At 41.2% G+C, this 19,944-nt stretch overlaps 1 protein-coding gene across 1 annotated transcript in view; it reads right to left on the reverse strand.

The window, feature by feature from the left end:
• Positions 1–380: 380 nt before the first annotated feature.
• TCERG1L (transcription elongation regulator 1 like) overlaps positions 381–19,944 on the reverse strand; it is a 69,964-nt gene continuing 50,400 nt past the window's right edge. The window contains exons 8-13 of the mRNA XM_038181573.2: positions 18,692–18,846; positions 12,828–12,897; positions 8,781–8,916; positions 6,816–6,905; positions 3,527–3,645; positions 381–1,373 (exon numbers count right to left, since the gene is read on the reverse strand). Of these exons, the coding sequence (XP_038037501.2) occupies positions 1,217–1,373; positions 3,527–3,645; positions 6,816–6,905; positions 8,781–8,916; positions 12,828–12,897; positions 18,692–18,846 (727 nt within the window). The 3' untranslated portion in view covers positions 381–1,216. The remainder of the gene's footprint in view (positions 1,374–3,526; positions 3,646–6,815; positions 6,906–8,780; positions 8,917–12,827; positions 12,898–18,691; positions 18,847–19,944) is intronic.

Consider the following 19,944-nt stretch of genomic DNA (forward strand, 5'->3'; position numbering starts at 1 on the left):
TAATTGCTCCTACAAAATATAAATCCATCAATCTAATGAATAATAACTTAAAAATGAGGTCAACTGAGAAAACGATTATGATCACAGATGGAAGAGGAGAGTCTGTCCTCCCCGTACTGGAAAGAGAAGGGACACGCTGGAGGTTGGTGCGGAGCTGTGCTGATTTCCTCCAGCCATGAGATCAGATCTTCACAGGCAGAGGGGCCGCCTTTGCTCTCAGTATGCTCCAGAAGGCCAACTGGCATCAGTGGAAATCTGCATACAAATAAGCAGTTCTAGGAGCTCTCCGTGGCTTCCTCCCTCTCAAGTTGAAACGATTGAGCCCTGCATTATTTCACCCAGTACTTCCAAAAGTTTAGAAACTTAAAAACCCCTGAAAGTTGGCTTAAAATATTTATTATTAATTAAAAAAGTTAAATATTTATTCATACAAAGATGATGAGAAAAATCTCATGCAGACTTTCCACATACAGGAACATAATTCAAATCATACTGTGATGGTTTTACAAAATAACTGCTTGATAGGAACTCTGACGGAGAAGTGCTGCTACCACTCGTGTGCCTGAAAGCACCGTTCACAGGAATTAGAGAGCTAGTTCTGAAACTTAGAGTTTTCCTATGGAACATATGCCAAGATTTTCACACTCTTCACTAAGATTAACAATTAATATCTTATTACTACTACTCAGAGAACTGGACATAGACGTGTGAACACTGGGTAATGAATCCCTGCATACCACTGTACTTCTAAACAATTTATGATAATGCGTAAAGTTGCCAAAAGATTGCGATAGATAATTCCCCTAAATGATGAAAATATCTTGAGGTTGTTATGGATGGCATCTGCTTCTGCTTAATTACAAATCTGCACTGGATTCATAATTTGTGTATATTACAAGTAATTTGCATAATTAAAACAATTAAGGGATTGACATATCATGGCAATTAGAAATGCATCAAACTCTGGATGTTGTACAAAAGAGAGCTTCAATATGAAACATTAATTCTTTGAGAACAAAATATCCTTCAGACTCCTGCAGAACAGCCTTCACAACTTCTACGCGTGTTCAACAAACGTCGTTAGAGGAAGTTTTTCCCAGGGATAGCCACTTCTTCGTTCAGCTGTTGCAAGTTTAACCTTTGCTTTAGCGTTCATTTATTTTCTTACCGCAGTCACAGCATTGACTTCTGTGCTTATTGCCAGTTTCAAGAGCTTTTATCTCATTTTCCGTAGCCTTATCCTGTTTTCTTTGTCCCTCTTTTTAAGAATAAGTATGAATTGATTGAAAAAATGCTCTTGGTCCTTCTTCTTTTGAACAAGCCGAAAACGCTGATCTCTTCCGTACTTCTCTGCAAACTCCTTAAACGTTGTTCTGCAGAAAAGACAGACAGGTTAAACTGCAGCTTGGTCCATCCAGCCCGACTCTGTGACCTGGATGTCACGCTTAACTTTTCACGGGCACTACAGTAAGGTGTGTTCTGGGGAAAATTTGACGAGAACATCTCGGCAACCCCTGCGACAAGGAAGGCAAGGCCAGAGCTGCCTGGGCTGCTGCCTCCCCCATCGCCTTGCACAGGTTAACTCCCTTCTTTGGGTTTGGGGACACCTGGGCGATAGCTGAGGGGCTAAGTGTGAATCATTAGCACACTAAAACAGGCAGGTTACTCACTCCTGCCTTCATCTATCCCCAGCAGTTCAATTCAATAATTAGCCCATAATAGAGCAGAAGCACAAACCTACGCCTAATTGCTAACGAATGCACTTTGACAGCCAGCAGCACACGGTGCCTGATGGACGGCCGTGGTAGCTTCAGCTCCTTTAAAACAGCAACAAATTAATTGTAAATCTGAGAGTTACAGGCATGACACAACTGAAATCCACCGGGAGATCTGCAAACACAGGATTTGAGGACAAAACACTGCCTGGCAGCACCTCTGCGGGTCCCCGTACGGGTGGGCACCTCTGCGGGTCCCCTTGCTCCCAGGACTGAGCAGAGCAGCCAGGCACTTCCAGGTACCAGCACCCACAGAGCGATGGCCAGGACTTTGTTTTTAAACTCCCAGACTTTTGGAATCTCTTAGGTACACACTGCCCGAGCAATGGTTTCTAGCTTAATTTGCTTTCAGGTTGCATTCACAGTGCTGGGCTAAATGATGGAAGCTGGAGTTAACGAAGAACTGGAGCAACACGATTATGATAGGAAAGGCAGGAATTGCCATGTCATGCACATGATTTCTATCGTGTGCTGTCTCTGTCAGACCTGAAAGGCACAGAGGGAATGCTGGAGGTGCTCCAGGTCCCATCGGTGTTTGTTCTGCTGCTGCCAAGCCTGGCTACCCTGTGCTCCGGCTGCTCCCTGAGCCAGTGCTGGGGGCGCTTTGCAACGCGCATCTCTGGGCTTACACCGTCCGGCTGCACCGCGCCGCTTCCTTCTTTGTCTTGTCAAGGACTTTGTTGAGCTCACTACACTCCGTCATATGAATTTTACAACATTTATTGTTGGCTCTAAACACTGTGGATTTGTAACAGTCACTTGGGTTTGGTTCCATTTGAAATATTTTCTATTTATTTATCTTACTGCACACTAAAATCAAGCTAGAGATTATAGCAGGCAGATGAATTTCTCTGACATCGGGATCTCACAGCTAGCTCAACAAAAACATTAAATGGTAAAACGTTCTCTGTTCCTGCAGGCCAGCGTGTTTTTGCCCTTGCAAACTGAAAAAGAGATTGCTGGAACCAGCATTTAGCTGTTAGGTTATCCCGGAATGGTTTCTGTTTCATTGTAAAAAACCCTTCTATAATTATTACTTCCATAGATTTTGATGTGTTGTTTGCATCTACGTGTCTAGGCAGGCAGTGCTGTACAATCACCTGCAGATTTTAGTGGAGAAAACTGTAATTTCTTAGTTCCAACAATTTAACCAGACTTGTTATATATAAACCTCTTTATTTCCACATCATTTACAAATGAGCAAATGCCATCCTTAGCACTGCATTTGCTATCATGCAACTTTGGGTCCATTACTTAAAAATCAATGTAGAAAAATAAATGATTGTACTACATGCTTTATTTTAATTTAATGATGTGATATTACTACCAACTTTGTTCAGTTATGCTTCTCTTCCATCAAAACCCAAACAGTTTTTCACTAGTTTTAACTGCATGCCTAATGTAAGTGCATTAAGGTACGGATATTATGTACACTCGTGCTTTATATAATTATACCATATATATGTGTATAAAATAAATGTGTTCTGCAAAATATTACACATTCTAAATGAGAGAGAAACAAACAAACAAAAAAAAAAGGAACAGAAAGGGAGAAATGGTATATTCTCTTTCCCAGTAATAACAGAAAATATTATCAAATATTACTAAAGAAATGTCAACACGGCACTGTAACAATGGATGTGAAACCTTGCTATAAAGAGCACATTCAGTTTTACAGCATTCCAGGACTGATAAGCACACACTAAATGAGAAACCTTGTCTGAACAGATCTCCATAAGGCAATGCCATACCTTGGTGATAACTTGGATTCTTCGAGGAGTTTTTTAAATTCTTCTTTGGCTAACAACAATTTATTTTTCTTTTCTTTGTACTCTTCTCTTATCCTGGTCTTGACAAACTGTTCAAATATCTTTTGAAATAAGGGAAACAAGATACAGTATTTATTAAAAAGGCTTACGGTATTTGTGCTTCATTAAAGGGTTGTCAATCTCAACGAGTACAACTCTTATCTGCCCTCAGTACTTGCTGACTGAAACGCAGCTGAATCTGCTTCACGGAGCACTGACCACGTGTTTTCAGAAACAGGCAGATGGAAACAGGCATAATTTTGACAGATAATGTAATCACTCAAACATCGAGTGCAACATAAATCACAATTTCCTGACTTGCTCACATCTTCATGCCTATAGCACTGTGGTTTTTTTCTACCCCGTGTCTGTACAACTACTTGCATCTATTTAGTTGGGATCTCACATCTTTCCCAACTTGCATTAATTCCCAAAAACGTCTGTAACGCTAAACATCAGCATCCTGTATGTTACCCCAAAAAAGCCTGAAGACCCTTCAATTCAGTTGTCAGAAAACATGAGCTTACACATGATGCTCTCTACACATATACCCGAAAGCTTTACTGCCTTTGGAAGCATTGACAACCTTCATCCTAACAGCACTTGGCAGCTAAATATACGGCAGAGTGCTCAACGTCAGGGTTTTTGGTGTCTTGGAAAGGAACTAAGGACTTCCCTACATTTGAAAATTCTGCCAACTGCTTTAATCACATCGTAAAATACCAAAAATCTGATCCTGCTGACTTTGTGCTCTGAAAAGTGAGGCACACCAAGCTGCTGAGGAGCTGCTCTTCCGAAAGCTGTTAGCTTTCCGTGTTCACCATCCTTCTCTTTTCCCCACACATGATGTACATTAAATACGGTTACAATGGTTACTGCCATGGTTGATTTCTCATCAGCTGTGAAGATGCACAGGTGCAAATCTACGTTTCATGAAAGCAGCACTACAACTGGAACTGGGCATGGCATGCAAAACGGGGAAGAAACAGCGCTGGAAAAGTAAACATCAAAGGTGGCCATGCAAGACCTACTATGACAACGCAGGAAATCTGAATGTATGATACTGCATGCAATTGCATAAGCTGAGTACAAGAGAAAATGGAAAAATGGAACAAATAAAATGTGTGAAACTGTTACAGCTTGCTTTTCTGCTATCAGTACAGCCATTAACGACAGTCATAAATCAAAATTAACAGATAGCTCATTATCTAATACAGTCGCTTCTTTACCCTTCACTGATCCTTGACTAGAACACAGTAGCATCTTTCAACTGTTAATAACCCCTTGGAACATATTGCTCAGTAGGCAGATCAATCTGTAAATATTCAATAAGGGGTCATTATGTTCCTCGGGCAGCGTAAGGACACGCACCACCGCAGCTTGCAGTCCTGGAAGTCAAACCCAGCCCCAACAGATGGTCAAATCAAGACCAAGTTCCCTCTGACACGTGCACATCACACTCAAAACACCTTCCCTGCCCCTTGCAGGCTACCTGCTTGACCACAGGCAGAAGAAATCTGTGGTACAGCCATGCATGTATCACTCCCTAACACCTTGCTTTCACTGTGAGCCAGTTTTCACCCCTAGACCCCTCAAATACTAATCCATTTGTGTAACTGCACAAGCACTGGAGAGGCTTGCCATTTGGGCCACACAGTCAGCATCTGTCATGGTAAATGTTTCCACGGACCTAAATGAAGTCTTCTACCAACGTGAGTTGTGTTTCAGTACGCGCTTTCATTAAATCATCGATCCTTGTCCAGCTCTAACTTTCTCCTTAAACTTCTTCCCAGAGGAAAATGAGGTCTAATTAAAGGGAAGTGCTTACAGTCAGTGTCCAGACCTCTTAACTTCAAGTTTAGCAGCCAAAATAAATTACATACATGGCATGTGCTCCCAACCTTTTTTTTCTTTTCTTTTTTTTTTAAGCCCTGGCTAGTCAAAGAGCTCCTGATGCTCATCCTCTCCCACCACAGTTCTGAACCACCCTCAGCCCTGAATCACTCTCACAGCCAACACCGGCCCGACAGAGGCTTTCTACCCACAGGACTGCTCACTTCTCACAGCCTCTCCTTGAATTAAGTGCACCCCACAGATGAGGTCCCTGCCAGCAGCGCTTCAAGCAAAGCTCCGCATTATATTATGTGTGTTCCTTATGTATTTTTATTATATCACCTCCATGGCTGATAAAATAAAAGAAGTAATGTATCTTGATTGACTGATCAAGGTCTAGGTTTTGTCCTTGCTGATTCCCTGAAATAAAATACAAGGCTCCTTGCTTAGCCTCTTATTTAGCAGTATTTTCCACTCTAGCAGTCTCGCTCACATTTTCATTCCCATATTTCATTATTGTTTTATTTCATTTTTTTTTCTCGGGAAATAAAATATTGGAAAGGTGGTAAATGAAGATGCATGTGCCCAGCCCCTCAGTAACTACCTACAGCAAGCTCTCTGGAGAATCCACAAGACAATATGGGCCCCGGTGCAACAGAATATAAATTAGTAGTACATTTTTCATGATGTTTATTTTAAAAATGGACAATTCCATATTCAAAATTCTTCCTTTTCCAGGGTGACAAAGAACTAGCAAGGAAGATATATGACCACAGCGTAAAGGAGTTCACCTTCCCTACTACTTCCCTGCATCTCCCCTAAATTTTTTAGACTAATCTGCAGCCCTGGAGTCCTTTTAGTTCCTCGTGATAATTAATGCCCAAATAAACAAGGCAGCAAGGAGTATACTTCCCTTTGCAGCTTGCCACAGAAGCTATAGCCATTCAAACACATGCAATCACAGCCAACACGCTCGTTCCATTTACATCTAGCAAGTTTAGTTATTGAAAAATATAGCAATAAATACTGCCAAACTCCTAGAAAAAAATCCAAGTAATAAAGTAGTCTCCCCACAATATGTAAGATAAATCAGAGTGGAAGCATTACCTTATGGTCATTAGCCTTTCTACAGCTGAGTTCCCCCGACTCAGCTGGCTTTGGTCCTACAACCTAAGAGGCTGCAGCTCCTCTCTACGTGCCAACTTACTCGTTGCCTTTCAAGGGCAACAGCACTTTCCTACAAACACAACCTAAATTACAAGCCCCACTGACAAATTCAAAGAAGAAACTTCATTTCTGTGCAATGCTTTTTATCTTACCAAGATAACCGCTCCCTTACCCGTGCTAATTTGGGAAATGTTTGCCACCAGTCAGAAGCGGCGCTGGCAGTAATGCTCACCTGTTTACGTTCTTCTGAATTTAGCAGAAGGTATCGTGGATCAAATACTATTTTGTGCAACTCTTTCTCCCATGTAGAAAATGCTGAAACCTGTGAAGTATACAAGTACAGTCGCATTAAAGAATTGCAATAAGGACTGAAAACAAGCAAATGTTCCAAGGTGAAGCGGAAGAGTGGTTCAGAAAGCTACTGAATGCTCTAAAGGTGCCTCAGAGCAGCTGGAAGTTGCATTTCAATCTGGTCCTGGCAATGCTCTGGTTGCACCCATGCCATTATTGTTGGTTTGCTCTAGGACATCTCAGTATCTGGGAGATGTTAACTCCCAATTTTTTGATGGAAAGGATCTGCAGCAGAAAGGGAAATGCTGTTTTTATTATCCTCTTTCTATGACAGAAGCACCAATTCCAATTTAAGTAAGTACCTCAGCTTTAACTCCCCCTCTTCCAAAACTGTAATGCTAACCCAAAGGAAGCTGTCAGTGCATCATACACTGAAGAACTGATAGCGATAATCTTCAAAGCATTATATTAATATCAAATTTATATTCATATTTGATATTCATATTAAATTTACCACCTCCATCCCATGGTGTAGGTGTCACCACCTCCATGTGGAGGCTCCTGCCTTGTTCTGTTCTCTGGCATGGGAAGCTGGGTGTGCACCCAGGCTCTGTGCACCACCCTCGGGTTTCTGAGAAAACTGTTAAACTTTCAGGAGGATACTAACAGAGGTTACGTTTCTACACAGGAAAACTTGCCGCAGGCTTAGGAATAGTGCTGTCACCTTGGGGTTGCACCAATATCATATTTTATTTTTAATGCTACAGTATATTACTCTTTTGTTGATATATTTTTTATATGAAGATTCATAACTACGCTGAGGAACTAGATCTAGCTCAAGCTCTTTGTAATGCTGTCAAGTACCCTCTTGAAAAATAACAACATTACAAGAAAATGGCAGGAGACGTCCTTTTAAATAACCCGTTTAAAATAACACTAATGGCCTCAGTGCATTTCAAGAAATGCCAGCCAGCTGAGACTAACCAGCAGCTTGTCTGGACATTTAAAAAGGCCTAGGGTAAAAGTAAAGTAACCTATTTTCTAAATGTTTTTAATTAAAAGCAAAAACAAACAGTAAATTGACTACATTTCTTCCTTGATGGGCAAATAAACGGGAAATACTTGAGGAATCTTTTTATAGAATACCCTTCATATAGAATACCCTTCATAATTTTGACTTATTGTCCCCTTACTTTAAATTTGTCAGCAAGTTTTCAAGCAGTATTCATTTATTGCATATGTTAAGCATAATTAACAAAATGTATTAATAAAGCAGGTCTGTTTGGAAATAATTTACTGATGAGCTTCTGAATCTCTGATTATGTACCTTTAAAATCTGATTATTACTGATAAGTTTTACAAGCTTTACTGTCTAACAACAGGATTTTTTTTTCTTTACAGAAATTACATAAACCTCTATCGAATACGTATCTGAAGAGTGTTGGAAGAAGGTGTGAAATCTGCACACACTACTCCAGTGCACACCCATTTACGTTTGCAGGACTAAGGACGGAGCCTGTTATGTTCATTACTCCCATTCCTGCTCTCTGGAAGGAGAAGGGATGCTGGGGGATGAATTTCTGTGCTGGCACCTTTATGTTTATAAATAACTGCATCCAGAATTCCTCACGAATTTTGGTCATCTCTGGGTGCCTACACAGGGATTTATTCAGAACTGCACCTGCAAAAGAGCTTTAACACTGCATGGCCGTGTTTTACTGGAGGGCATTGGAAGAAAAGTCAAAGAAATACAAAAACTACATAGTTAAATAGATAGAAAAATACACTCCCAATAATTCTCCATTTGAATGCCAACTCAGAATTATGAAATGATTCCTGCAGTGGTCATATGGGATGCCCTAACTCACAAACGAGGTCTGTCAGATCACCCAGGCGTGCTTCCTACCCCTCTCTCCAGCAGCATGTCTCGGAAATGCGTGATGCGCTCCTCCAGGGGAGGTGTGATCTGGTGTCCTGATGCCTTCGCTTTTTGCTCCTCCACTTCTGCCTCCGCCTGGTCAGCGGCTTGGGAATCTTCTGTTCTTTAACAAGGGAAGACAGAAAGCAGGTCAGAAATTGTAACCTTCGGAGGGCATTTTTAACCCTCTCCAGCAAATAATATTTTCGGGATGGCGGGATCCCTTTGCAGGCAGGGAGCAGATTCTGCCAGCGGCCGCTCCCCAGCCCTGCAGCCAGCTATTTATTAACTGCAGGTCTGCAGGGCCCTGCCAGGGGAGCTCCGGCGACTCATTAGGTGGAAGAACAGCCCATCTGTGTGGTCAAAGAGCGACTCAGCACCGAAATCTGGCCTGTGTGTCAAGCTACAGAACAGTGACAGCTTCATATACAATTTGTCAAAGAGCGAAGATGTTAAGAGTGACTTAAGGGACTCATTTTGTTCTCTTCTATTTTCTTGTCTCTGTTTCTGTGCCCCCACACGTGAGAGGCAATGCTAACCTTTATGTTCCCGTGCACCCCAACAACTTGCAGCTAACCCAGGAGAGAAGGGCTCCCAGGCAGCTTTCTGCACGTTGTAACCAAAAGGAGCACAGAGCAGCCCAAGGGTGATCTCCTTGGCTGTGACCCTACAGAGCTGGTGTAATCACCACAACCAAACACTTTACACCAGGTAAATACCCCGAATTCACACCGCTCTGCATTCATCCTACTGCTGCTGATGGCTTTCAGCAAAAAACTGATTCAATAAAAAATTAAGGTATTGTCTGGGAAGTCCAAGAATATTAAAGTGATCACAACGTACAAGTGAGGATAATGAAAGTAAGCTGCTTGATTCTTAGCTTCCTACTCGGCATGGCTGCGTTTGCTAATGAAGCAATTTTCACTAATACATGCTATTCAATACTTAGGTTTGGAATTTCAACATGAAAACAATTTTTTTTTTTAATATTTCCAAGCAAATGGATTCCATCAGTATGTAATCTGAGTCCTACTTCACAATCTTCCCTCTATAAATAATTACATTACACTTACATTTATCCTAGAATGCTCTAGTACCAGTGATTTGAAAGATATCAAATTGTTATTCTTCACAGAACGGCAGTGCTTTTTACATTGCAATAGCAAATTTTATTCTGTAACATGATCCATGAAAGGTCCAATCCCATTTCCAGTACACACAAAGAGCTTTTGCAAGATGAAACTGTGAGAAATACAGCACATTGCTCAATCAGCTCAGCACCAGAGGAGCCTTTCTTTTCTTCAATCTTTCTCAGGCGATTGAAAATGTTGTTGAATATTATACAGACTTGTTTTTTTTTCTCATGCCAAAGATTACAATAAAGAATACAATTTTCCTTAGCAAATAATACAATAATCTGCACAACAAAGTATGTGACTTCGAAGTCAGAAGGACACGTACGGGTTTGCAACTAGCACAATTTTGGAAGGCTGCAAATCTCAAAAAGGACAGGACACAAACTGGAATACAGGGAAATCCATCTAAACAGGACAAAGCTTTTTGACTGTGAGGGCAGTCAGCTGCCCAGGGAGGCTGTGGGGCTCCAGCCGTGGAGATGCTCACACCTTCCTGGGCACGTCCCCGAGCCACCAGCCGTGGGGACCTGCTGCGAGCAGGGAGGGACAGAGACCCCCATTCCCTCCGTCGTTCTGCAAAGAACACCCATTTGAGCCAAGTTTCTATGAATATTTTTTTTCTTTTGTATAGGGTACAGTTAAAACATCACCTGAGTAAGATTTGCCTTCAGTATTTTGAAGGAATTTCCTTACACCCCAAGGAAATGCACGGCAAGTGCACCAGCAGCTTGTGGAGTGCAGAGCTCCCAAACCCCTAAATGCAGATTCTGGCTGGCAGCCCTGGAACAAGGCTCGTGCAAATGTCAACGTGAGAAAAAAGGGAGTTCTGCCTTGTTCTGTAGTCGGCGTTGGGTCAGGTCCCCTACCAGCTTCATCAGCAGCAAGCAAACAGAAGGAGAAGTGGAAGAGCAGAGCTGGTTTTGCCAATATAAATTTAATAAGTAAATGTGGAGATGGACATTAGCGTGAGTATCGGAAATGACAGAAGTGCTGCAATCAGAAGCTCTACCCAATACCTGTGTGACCCGTCTAGCTGAATTGGGATGAATTTTATTGGAACTTTGAGGCAAGTGCATCTTATCATTAGCACTGGGCTTCCTCCAGCAGATCACCTAGCAGGTGATCTACTGAATGCCAGAGCAACCACGTGATTTACTGAGGTAACTGAACTTCCACAGAGAGCACAACCAACCTGGAATAGGGATTGCAGCATGCTTTAGAACAAACCCTGAAAGCACGCACCAGCTCCTTTTTTGTTGTATTTAACCAAGAAAAACTGTTGATATTGCAAAAACAAGCAAGTAACGTGTGCCTGTGTGTAAAAATGAGATCCACTTTTCTGTTCTCCTGCAGATTTCATGCACAGCACTGCAAACGTCCACCTAACACCTGCCTCTCGCTTGCCTGGCTGTCTGAAGAAGCCGAAGCCAGCATGGTGTGGGAAGACACGGTGCTGAGACGAGGGTTTGTGGGGGACAGCGGCGTGGAGGCCCCGCAGCCTCGTCCAGCCTGGCACCTGCACACCCGCAGCCGACGTCTGCTCAATGTCCTCTGTTGGATAAGTCACAGAAATCCAATCCAGCTGAGATAATATTCCTTATTCATAAATAGAGACTGGCACGGGCACCATAAGCCCAAGACTTCTTTGATGCAGAAATCTCTGAATAAATGCATTTTCTCAAGTTTATGAACAAGCTTCTGTAGTTCTGGAATTCTGTTTGCTTGGAGTTTCATCACCTCAAGCAATCGTTAAAAGGAATCATCTCAATGGCACACAGAAAATACCTGCTTCTACACACAGGTCCCATGAGCAGCCTGTTATTGTTAGACACACCGATTTCAACAGAAGTGTTCTTAAATACTTTTATACTAAATAGCAACTTTTATCCTAACCTTACAAATACAGAATAAATATTAAAAGTACCTGTATTTACAATATATTCAGTATAAATGCATGCTTTTATACTACATATTAAATGCCTAAATACTCTGAGTATTGAACTCAAGGTATCTGATTTCTCCTTCATAACAATATAAACCCATGGGAACCCTACTGAGGTCAAACTCCCCACTCAAGGCAGTAAGGCAAGAACGGCAATATAGAAGAGAATAATATTGCTTTCAATACCGCCACTTGCAAAACACAGAAATGTGTTGTGTTTCCTAATCAAAATGCCCACAAATACAGAAAACAGCATTATACATATTTATTTTACAGATTTTTTTAGTTACTCTTCCAAACCAGCACACGAATCACAGCCAGCCTGTGCTGACCTTATTTGCAGTTACTGGCCAAAGGTTACGTAGAATGAAATGCTCCTCAGGCACTGCTTAAACCAAACTGTTTCTTAATATTTTGGCAAGGGTAGGGGCTTGCTTATTTGGCACAGGTTTTTCAGCCTCCTACTTCACAAGGATTTGAAGCACACATGGTGATAAAGGTCAAACAAAAGCATGGCAATACAAATGCCTCTGGACATTTCTGAGCTGGTAGCTTGGCTGCAGTTTTGCCTGACTACAGCATCAAAAGAGATGACTGAAACCTTGGAATCCCTGATTGCAGTGAAAAAATGTTACTTCACTTTAATCAAGATAAGGCTTTTATCCAATCTCTTTAAAATAAGGACTTATCCTCGTGGTATTTTTTTAAGCAATTTAAAAATAAATAACAGTTACTCACACAAAAATGGATGATGTTTATGGGAAATAAATATTTTAAAAAATCATGGTGTTGGATGAAGAGTGGATACTTTTGAGAATGTGTTTCATAATTTACTGATTTAGTTATTCACACAGAAGAAAATTGCACTATTCTCTTTGCACCAATTTGACCAGACTTTAGTTTCCCAAGATTTTATACACATTATGTATATATAAAAAAGTAAACTTTAGAACTTACTTATTTCTCTTTATTTTGATGCTAAGATCATCATTTTCGTCTCCCGGACAAGAGCCAATGCTTTTATCTGCTAAAGAGAAATAAATAGAGCAGTTAGATTTGAACTAGATAAATGGGAATCCAAATTCCCCACATTAACTTTTCATTTCTCGTTCTTTGATTTCCGCTCAGGTATTTACTGTTTTGTCTCTGCACAGAGTATTTTAAAAATAACTTATTTCATTCAATCCTTAGAAATCCCTTCATGCAAATGGAAGCGATAGCAACAAACACGGGCCATTTTCATTCTGAAAAACTGCTCGCTGTTCATTTGTGACGTTTTTATAAAATCTCATTACTCCACCTCTCTTCCCTTAAAAACACAACCACGAAGATGCTTCTGCAAAATTATTTCAGTCCTCGTAGTCTGAAGGATTGAACGGTGATAACTCACACCAGAGCTTATTTCTTACCCCGTTTCTCTGCTATATAAGCACATCTAGTGCCCCAGAGCAGGCTGCCCAGGTAGGCATCCAGATGGGCCTTGAGTATCTCCAAAGAAGGAGACTCCACAACCTCCCTGGGTTTTCATCTAAATTCACACGGACAGACCAGCAGGAGTAATGCCCCGCTGGTGGCTGGTTCGTGCTGGGATTTTCTCAGTAGATCACCGTGTATCAGCTGAGAAACACAAACACCAAACTGTACGTGCTTAGCTTGGGGACACCAGAAAGACTAAGCCGAGCCTATTAGGTTGGTACTGGAGATTGCTCTTGTTATTTAGGAAACTATTAAAAAATAAATAAAAATTAAGTTAAAACTGAACGGGTTATGGAGATAAAACTCAACTGATGGCTTCACTGCTTCAAATAACTTTGTACAGTGAGATCTGATCCCACTGAAATCAAATCCATCCAGAACTCCAAGAGGTCTGCAGTAAAATAATTTAATACAAATAGAGATCAGTAATTATTTTGAAATGCATAAACTAATTTCAAGTCCCTCTTACTTGTCCAGGTCCAATCATTGAAGCTACCAGAAATTTGGCCATTTAAACCAAGCTTCAATTTAAGAAACTTGTTCTTGGCTCATTTTTCCCCTTATTTTAGGGAAGTTACTTATATATTAGAGGGTTTTCAGCAAATATGAAGGTTTATTTATACTAAGTGCATGAGCACAGCACACACTAAATCACTTCAAAAAGAACAATAGCACAAATGCTAGCTGTAAGATTTGGGCATGTTGAAGACCAGGGGTAGGAACAGAGACCACGTAAGAAGAAAATACACAGAAAATTGAAATTATTTTGATATTTTACTAACTATAACTTAAATGATAACACTGAGAAGTGAATGTCATTTCAAAATAAGGAGAGTTTGATCTCAGCATTACAAATACATTAATCAATTTGATAATGTTTTAACTATATACAAATTCACAGAAACTATTATGTTTGCTAGATGACTTCTTCATTGGGACACCCAATTAAAAGTACAAAGAAATAAGAAAAATAATCCATTCACTTAGATGGTGGAACGTAGTTCAATAGAGATAGTAAAAGCTATTAATGAGAAGTTGGACCTGCCAAAGCACCAGTGCTCTTAGCTTTAACGATCGGTACCATAACATGAAAAAGCAGAGTACCTGATGCTGTTTTCAAAGACAGCTGAAGTTAAGAATGACTTAACTTCAGTGCTGACTGACCAAGCATAATCCTGTTCCTACCAAATTTCAGCACTAATAAAAGGAAGAAAAAGCCATAGCTAGCAGAGCAGTTGTGTTTATCAAATGCCACACAGAGCCTTTGCAGGGCTGGCTAAAGGATGCATTCAGTGATACTCCTGGACAAATCCTGACGTGAAAGTATGTTCTTTCAGTAAAGAATGAAAAGAAAGCAAGTGGTGAGGAAGTCAGGTCCAAAGCAGAAAGCTCACATTTTCAACAAGGCAAGGGAAAAACTCACCAGTGATGAAAAACGATTATGTGAGGCTCTCAAGCTACTTGAGCCTGAACTCTATTTGAAGCCATCTTAGGAAAAGATCTACCACAGATTTCTGAAAAGAAGGCTGTATCATTTTGGATTCTTTTTGTGAAAAAAATCCATGGACTGTATATTTATGAAACCAAACCTTTAATTACCATATAACTTTCAGATAAAAGAAGCCCGATACAATACACCCTGATTGCATTATTTACTCCCACCTGCTGCCTCCTGATATATATAACCTCAAGCTCTTCCACTGAACAATGACAGCCTGTATGAAGGAGGGACACTAAATCCTTCTTGCTTTGCTTGCATCAGTGACTTCTCTGGGTATGCTGCCTTGGACAAATGGAACAAGATTGGAGTCAGCATCATCGCTTAACATTTCGGTGCGATGGAAAACTCAGTAAAAGATGACAAATGGTATTTATACTCTCACTCAGGAACCCACTGAATCACATCATATCACTGGACCTCTGGTAAGATTATAAACTGACTTTGAAAGAGAAGAAAGGCAATGGAGCACAGAATCTAATAATTAATTCAAAGCTTTGAGGAAGAATATTACTTGGCAGTAATCCTCCCATGAAATCATGAACCAGAGCACTGCCCCAGTCTGATGGCCTATCGAGCTTAGTGCCGATTAATTAAATCATTCAACTAATCTGTCGTGTAATGAATTTCAGTTCATTTTCCAGAACAAAAAAATTTACCACTATTTACCTGGTGAGTTAAAGCGTTGCCAATCCATTGGCAACACACTCAAATCTGGTTTGTAGAGAGCTCTAGCTCTCTACATGTAAGGCTGTGAGTTAAGTGCTTAACTATCTATGCTATTTGTAAGGACCAGGCTTCTTTTTTTTGTCTCAATACTAACTGGCTGAAAATATTTCTGGGAACAGAGCAGACTAAATCATCCCTAATTCTGAATGAGGATCATACCAAGTATGAATCAACATGCAATTTTCTGTTAACGTTCGTTTTCTTTGTCTGAAAAAAATATAAATTCCTGACCTTAACATCCAGACAAACAATTTTCTATAAAACAGAAAGAAAATATCCTTTTTCCACCTGAGTCTTTTTTCAGTTTTCTTATCCAATTCTCTTACCTTGCAGTATCCCCTGCCCAAACATGTCTTTTGGGGTTGATGAGCAGTACCACACTTGTGGGCTGATGTTCCAAGTTTCACCTCTGGATTTAATTAAGATTTCCTTTAAGGAATTAGTGCTGACTGTTTCCTGCTGCACTAGCTTTTGGGTTTCCTCACCATTTGATTGTTTACAATAAATGGACAGAAATTCCAATAATTATGATGGAGCTTGGGTTTCTTATCCCTAGCGTTATACTCACTCTACTTCCCAAGCAAGTACAGCCTGTGCTTGTTTGTGGGGCTTAATGGAGTGCCGAGAGGCTTTTTAGGGAGGCACAGCATCAATCAGAAGGCAGCACAACTCGAGGCACATCAGGACTCTGGAAGAACCACCAGGCTCTCCATTCAGGTGACTTCTCCCTGCTGGTGTGAGATGTGTTCCTTGGTAGAGGCGCAGGAGAGGCTGTGGTCCTGCCCGACCACGAGGGATGGCCGGCTGGGAACCCACTGGTTGAGGAGCGTGATGGCCTCGGACACCTCTACGGGAAGGAGCACTTTGTGGGGGCAGAGTAATTGATAAACGAGTAATTTTTCATTTATGCCTAAATTACAGATGCACTTGATCTTGCAGTGGAGTGATGCACAGATAACCTGTAACACCCCATGAATAATTAAGCTTGCTAACTTTCTCGTTCCTTTGATTTAAAAATTCTAATTAAAACTCAGCGGCAGCAAGTAAGCTAAATACATCTGGCAGCCATTGTTGCAAACACACGGCTCATCTGTGTTATTTATTCACTCGAGATTAGAAGCTAAGAGAAATGGCAACAAATAATTTCTTTCACCTCAGCAGCTAATATATACTAATTATAACCCAACTGCCTCAAATACCAAGCAACCGCAAGTCCCAGTTATATCAAGGAAGATGAAGACTATTAGCAGCAATGAAAACCACGGTCATAACAAAATTGGTCCATGAATCAAATCTTGGTGGTACTTATAGATAGATAACAAAGGATAGGAGTGAACTGGCAGACATCAGCAATAGTTTCAGAGTCTTGTTGTTAATTAATTATAGACCGTGAACCATGACCCTCACTTCTGTCTTTGGCTACCACGCCGCTTCGTCAGTAACTAATCGATCTCTCAATATATCCTGTAATAAAAACATATGCTCTGTTTTTCTCCTGAAGAATGAAATTCAGCAGATATGCTTTGGCATTTTAGATACTGAACCAAAGTTCTATACAAAATGCAAAAAGACTTTATGTGAATTTGAAAAATCTGACGATTTAAATTTAATATTGATATACTGTAATGACATTATATGCTGATAAGGACTACGCTAACAGAAAAGCACTCTGCAGCATTTCTCTGTAGCATTTCCTCAGTAACGTTCTGCTAGTAACAATAACACAAATACTGATTTATTACTCACTTTTATCTACCTGTCAGCATCAAGTTTCAAGTCCAAAAAGGCATATTCACAACGTGGTTTTCAATACTTAACTGGAAGTTTTCCCTCTGGATCAAAGCATGCATTATGGCTCCTGACAGCACGCAGATAAAAGACAGGTCACTTCATGAGGCTTGTAATGCCATCTTATTTCTAATTATAAAATACAGTATTTTAAAGGAATGACAGAAGCCTAATTTTTCCCCCTCTAGGTATTTCCAGACCTCACCACTAATCAGCTGAAGGAGGTTCTGCTGTGAAACCGTTGCAAAGCACAATATTCAAGGCTGCAGCAGCACAAACAGCTAATCAAGACAGGCAGTGCTCCAAGTGGCTGCCGTGCATACTAGATGTGCTCCCAGTAAAGGCAGATCCTATTGACACAGCTCCTACGTGACAGCCAACACAAAGCATCAGGGAACAGAGGAAGCACTGGGAGTGGTTACTGGGAGTGGAACCACTCCCAGTAACAGTGCACAGGTAGTCAACTGGTGAAATGGGAGAAATTTGAGAGAAATGTGTTGGAACAGACTATAGGGCCACTAGTACACTGGCAGGCCCAGGCTGACATGTGGGGTCACTGCTGGATTGGACACCACTGGGGACAAAATCTGAACCGATCAGCTAAGCTACGGATAGCAGAATAAAAAGACAGGAAGAAAAGGTACGAAGCATGGGATGGGGGAACTGCCTCCACAAACCTTGTAGAGGAGCAGACAGCAAACCTTGGATCGCTGACAAGTCCAGGCCATTCTTTTAAACTGTATTTTGAACCACTTAACATGTATTACTGCACGTCAGCATGTTATTCTTTAGCCAGGGCCACAAATTTCCCCTTCAGGAATCCACAGTGTTTAAAAGTGGTAGATACACGTTGAGATTGAAGCACCCATGTTTCCATCTAACCTTTTAGCAGCCATTAGAGACTTACTATTGGGAATCTTTTCCCCCTCTACAACCTGGTTGAATAATCATTAACTACGGCGTATCTGCTTTTGTGGAATAACTGAATAATGCATTGGTAATGCATTTGCAATGTACATCTTGGAAATAAGTGTAATAAAGCATAGTGTCTTCCGAGATGTATTTTAAACGTCACGGATTCATCCAGTGTAAGAAGCCACCTGGTTCTTTATTGCCAGTAATGAGAACACTCCGTCCCCTAGTTCAGCACTTCAGGAGGCATAAACACCCTGTAATGAGCATCAATTTTAATACGATACTTGGCACGAAATCTCTAAAGGAAAGCCATTCTAATCACGCTTATCAAATTCTCACCGTACGCACTTAGAGATCAAGACTGTTTCAACATGTGAGTTTAAGGAGAGGCAAATAATCACAGGGCGTTAGTTACTTGCTGCGGCCTCCAGCTTGCGCTTGTGCGGCGGGTCCTCGATGATTCTGTTGATGTCGCCACGGTGCTTCAAGTCCAGCGGCTTCTCCCACACCGATAGCTGCATTGTAGGGTTGAAGAAGAAGACCCGGTCATCTCCAGTCCAGACTACACACCTATTTCAAGTGATAAACTATGCTTAGATAATGTCAGATACACGTATGACCAAGAAATTAACTCTGAGTTGAATTCTCGTCTGTCACCGTGAGCTGCACATGGCTGAGACTCATCTCAGACCGACAACCTGCATGGGCAGGGAACAAGGAAAAGGAGAGGAAAACACAATGAATGCTTTGTTCACAGCCAAAGAAACCACAGGAAAACACGAGAGCCATGGGCACTGGGGCGTGCAAGTGGCTGCAGCCCACAGCACCGAGCCCAGGTGATAGCCACGGGCTCCGGATCCAGTCTGGGAAACACGACCGAGTCGCTGCAGTGCAAGCCAGTCTTTCGACTTGTTCAGTTAAATAACTGTCTCAGCTTGACATCAGTTTTTGCACCTAAGTTCATTTTAAAACAGCCAACATAACATGAAAGAAAATAACACAGCCCCACGACACAGTCAGTAAAGCTCAGATTTACACCGCCAAATCTGTATGTAAATAAAGCAGCAGAGCAGTCATCTACAGCCTCCCTTTCTGACTTGTAAAGGAAACTAATAAAGAGCACATATTCACCCTGCCTTCCTCAAACACATACACACGCTTATAATGGGAAAACATTGGTCTCTGATACATAAAGTGCTGGAAAGAACAAATGTTATTAGTAGAAGCCCTAATGCTTAGCTGTTATTAAAAGAAAGGATCAGAAGCGGTTAAAAAAAATAATAAATCTGCTCTGGGTAAAAGACTACAAATATGAAAAACCCAAAAACCCTCCATCAATCCCTGCAAGGTACGATAGGATTATAGCCCAACATTTTCTGTGTACCACTGGTAAGGCATCACCACTGAGTGTGCCCATACACAAAATAAATATATGCATAACCTCTGCAGGAAAGAGACTCAGTAAACTTGAAGCTAGCATCTTGTTTGGGAACAGCAACGCTGCCCCACGCACATGGGACTGGCAAAGCTATTATTTGACAGAGATTATAACCAGCTTTTTTGGAAACCCGTTCTGTTTCTGCTGACATGCTGCTGTGCCCACGGCTCCTCCGGCCGCTCACGTGCGTGCTGCTGGTGTTCATTAATCACCCGATGCCACCGGGTCTC

The sequence above is a fragment of the Anas platyrhynchos genome, chromosome 6 (assembly GCF_047663525.1).
Source record: "Anas platyrhynchos isolate ZD024472 breed Pekin duck chromosome 6, IASCAAS_PekinDuck_T2T, whole genome shotgun sequence".
Classification (NCBI taxonomy): Eukaryota; Metazoa; Chordata; class Aves; order Anseriformes; family Anatidae; genus Anas; species Anas platyrhynchos.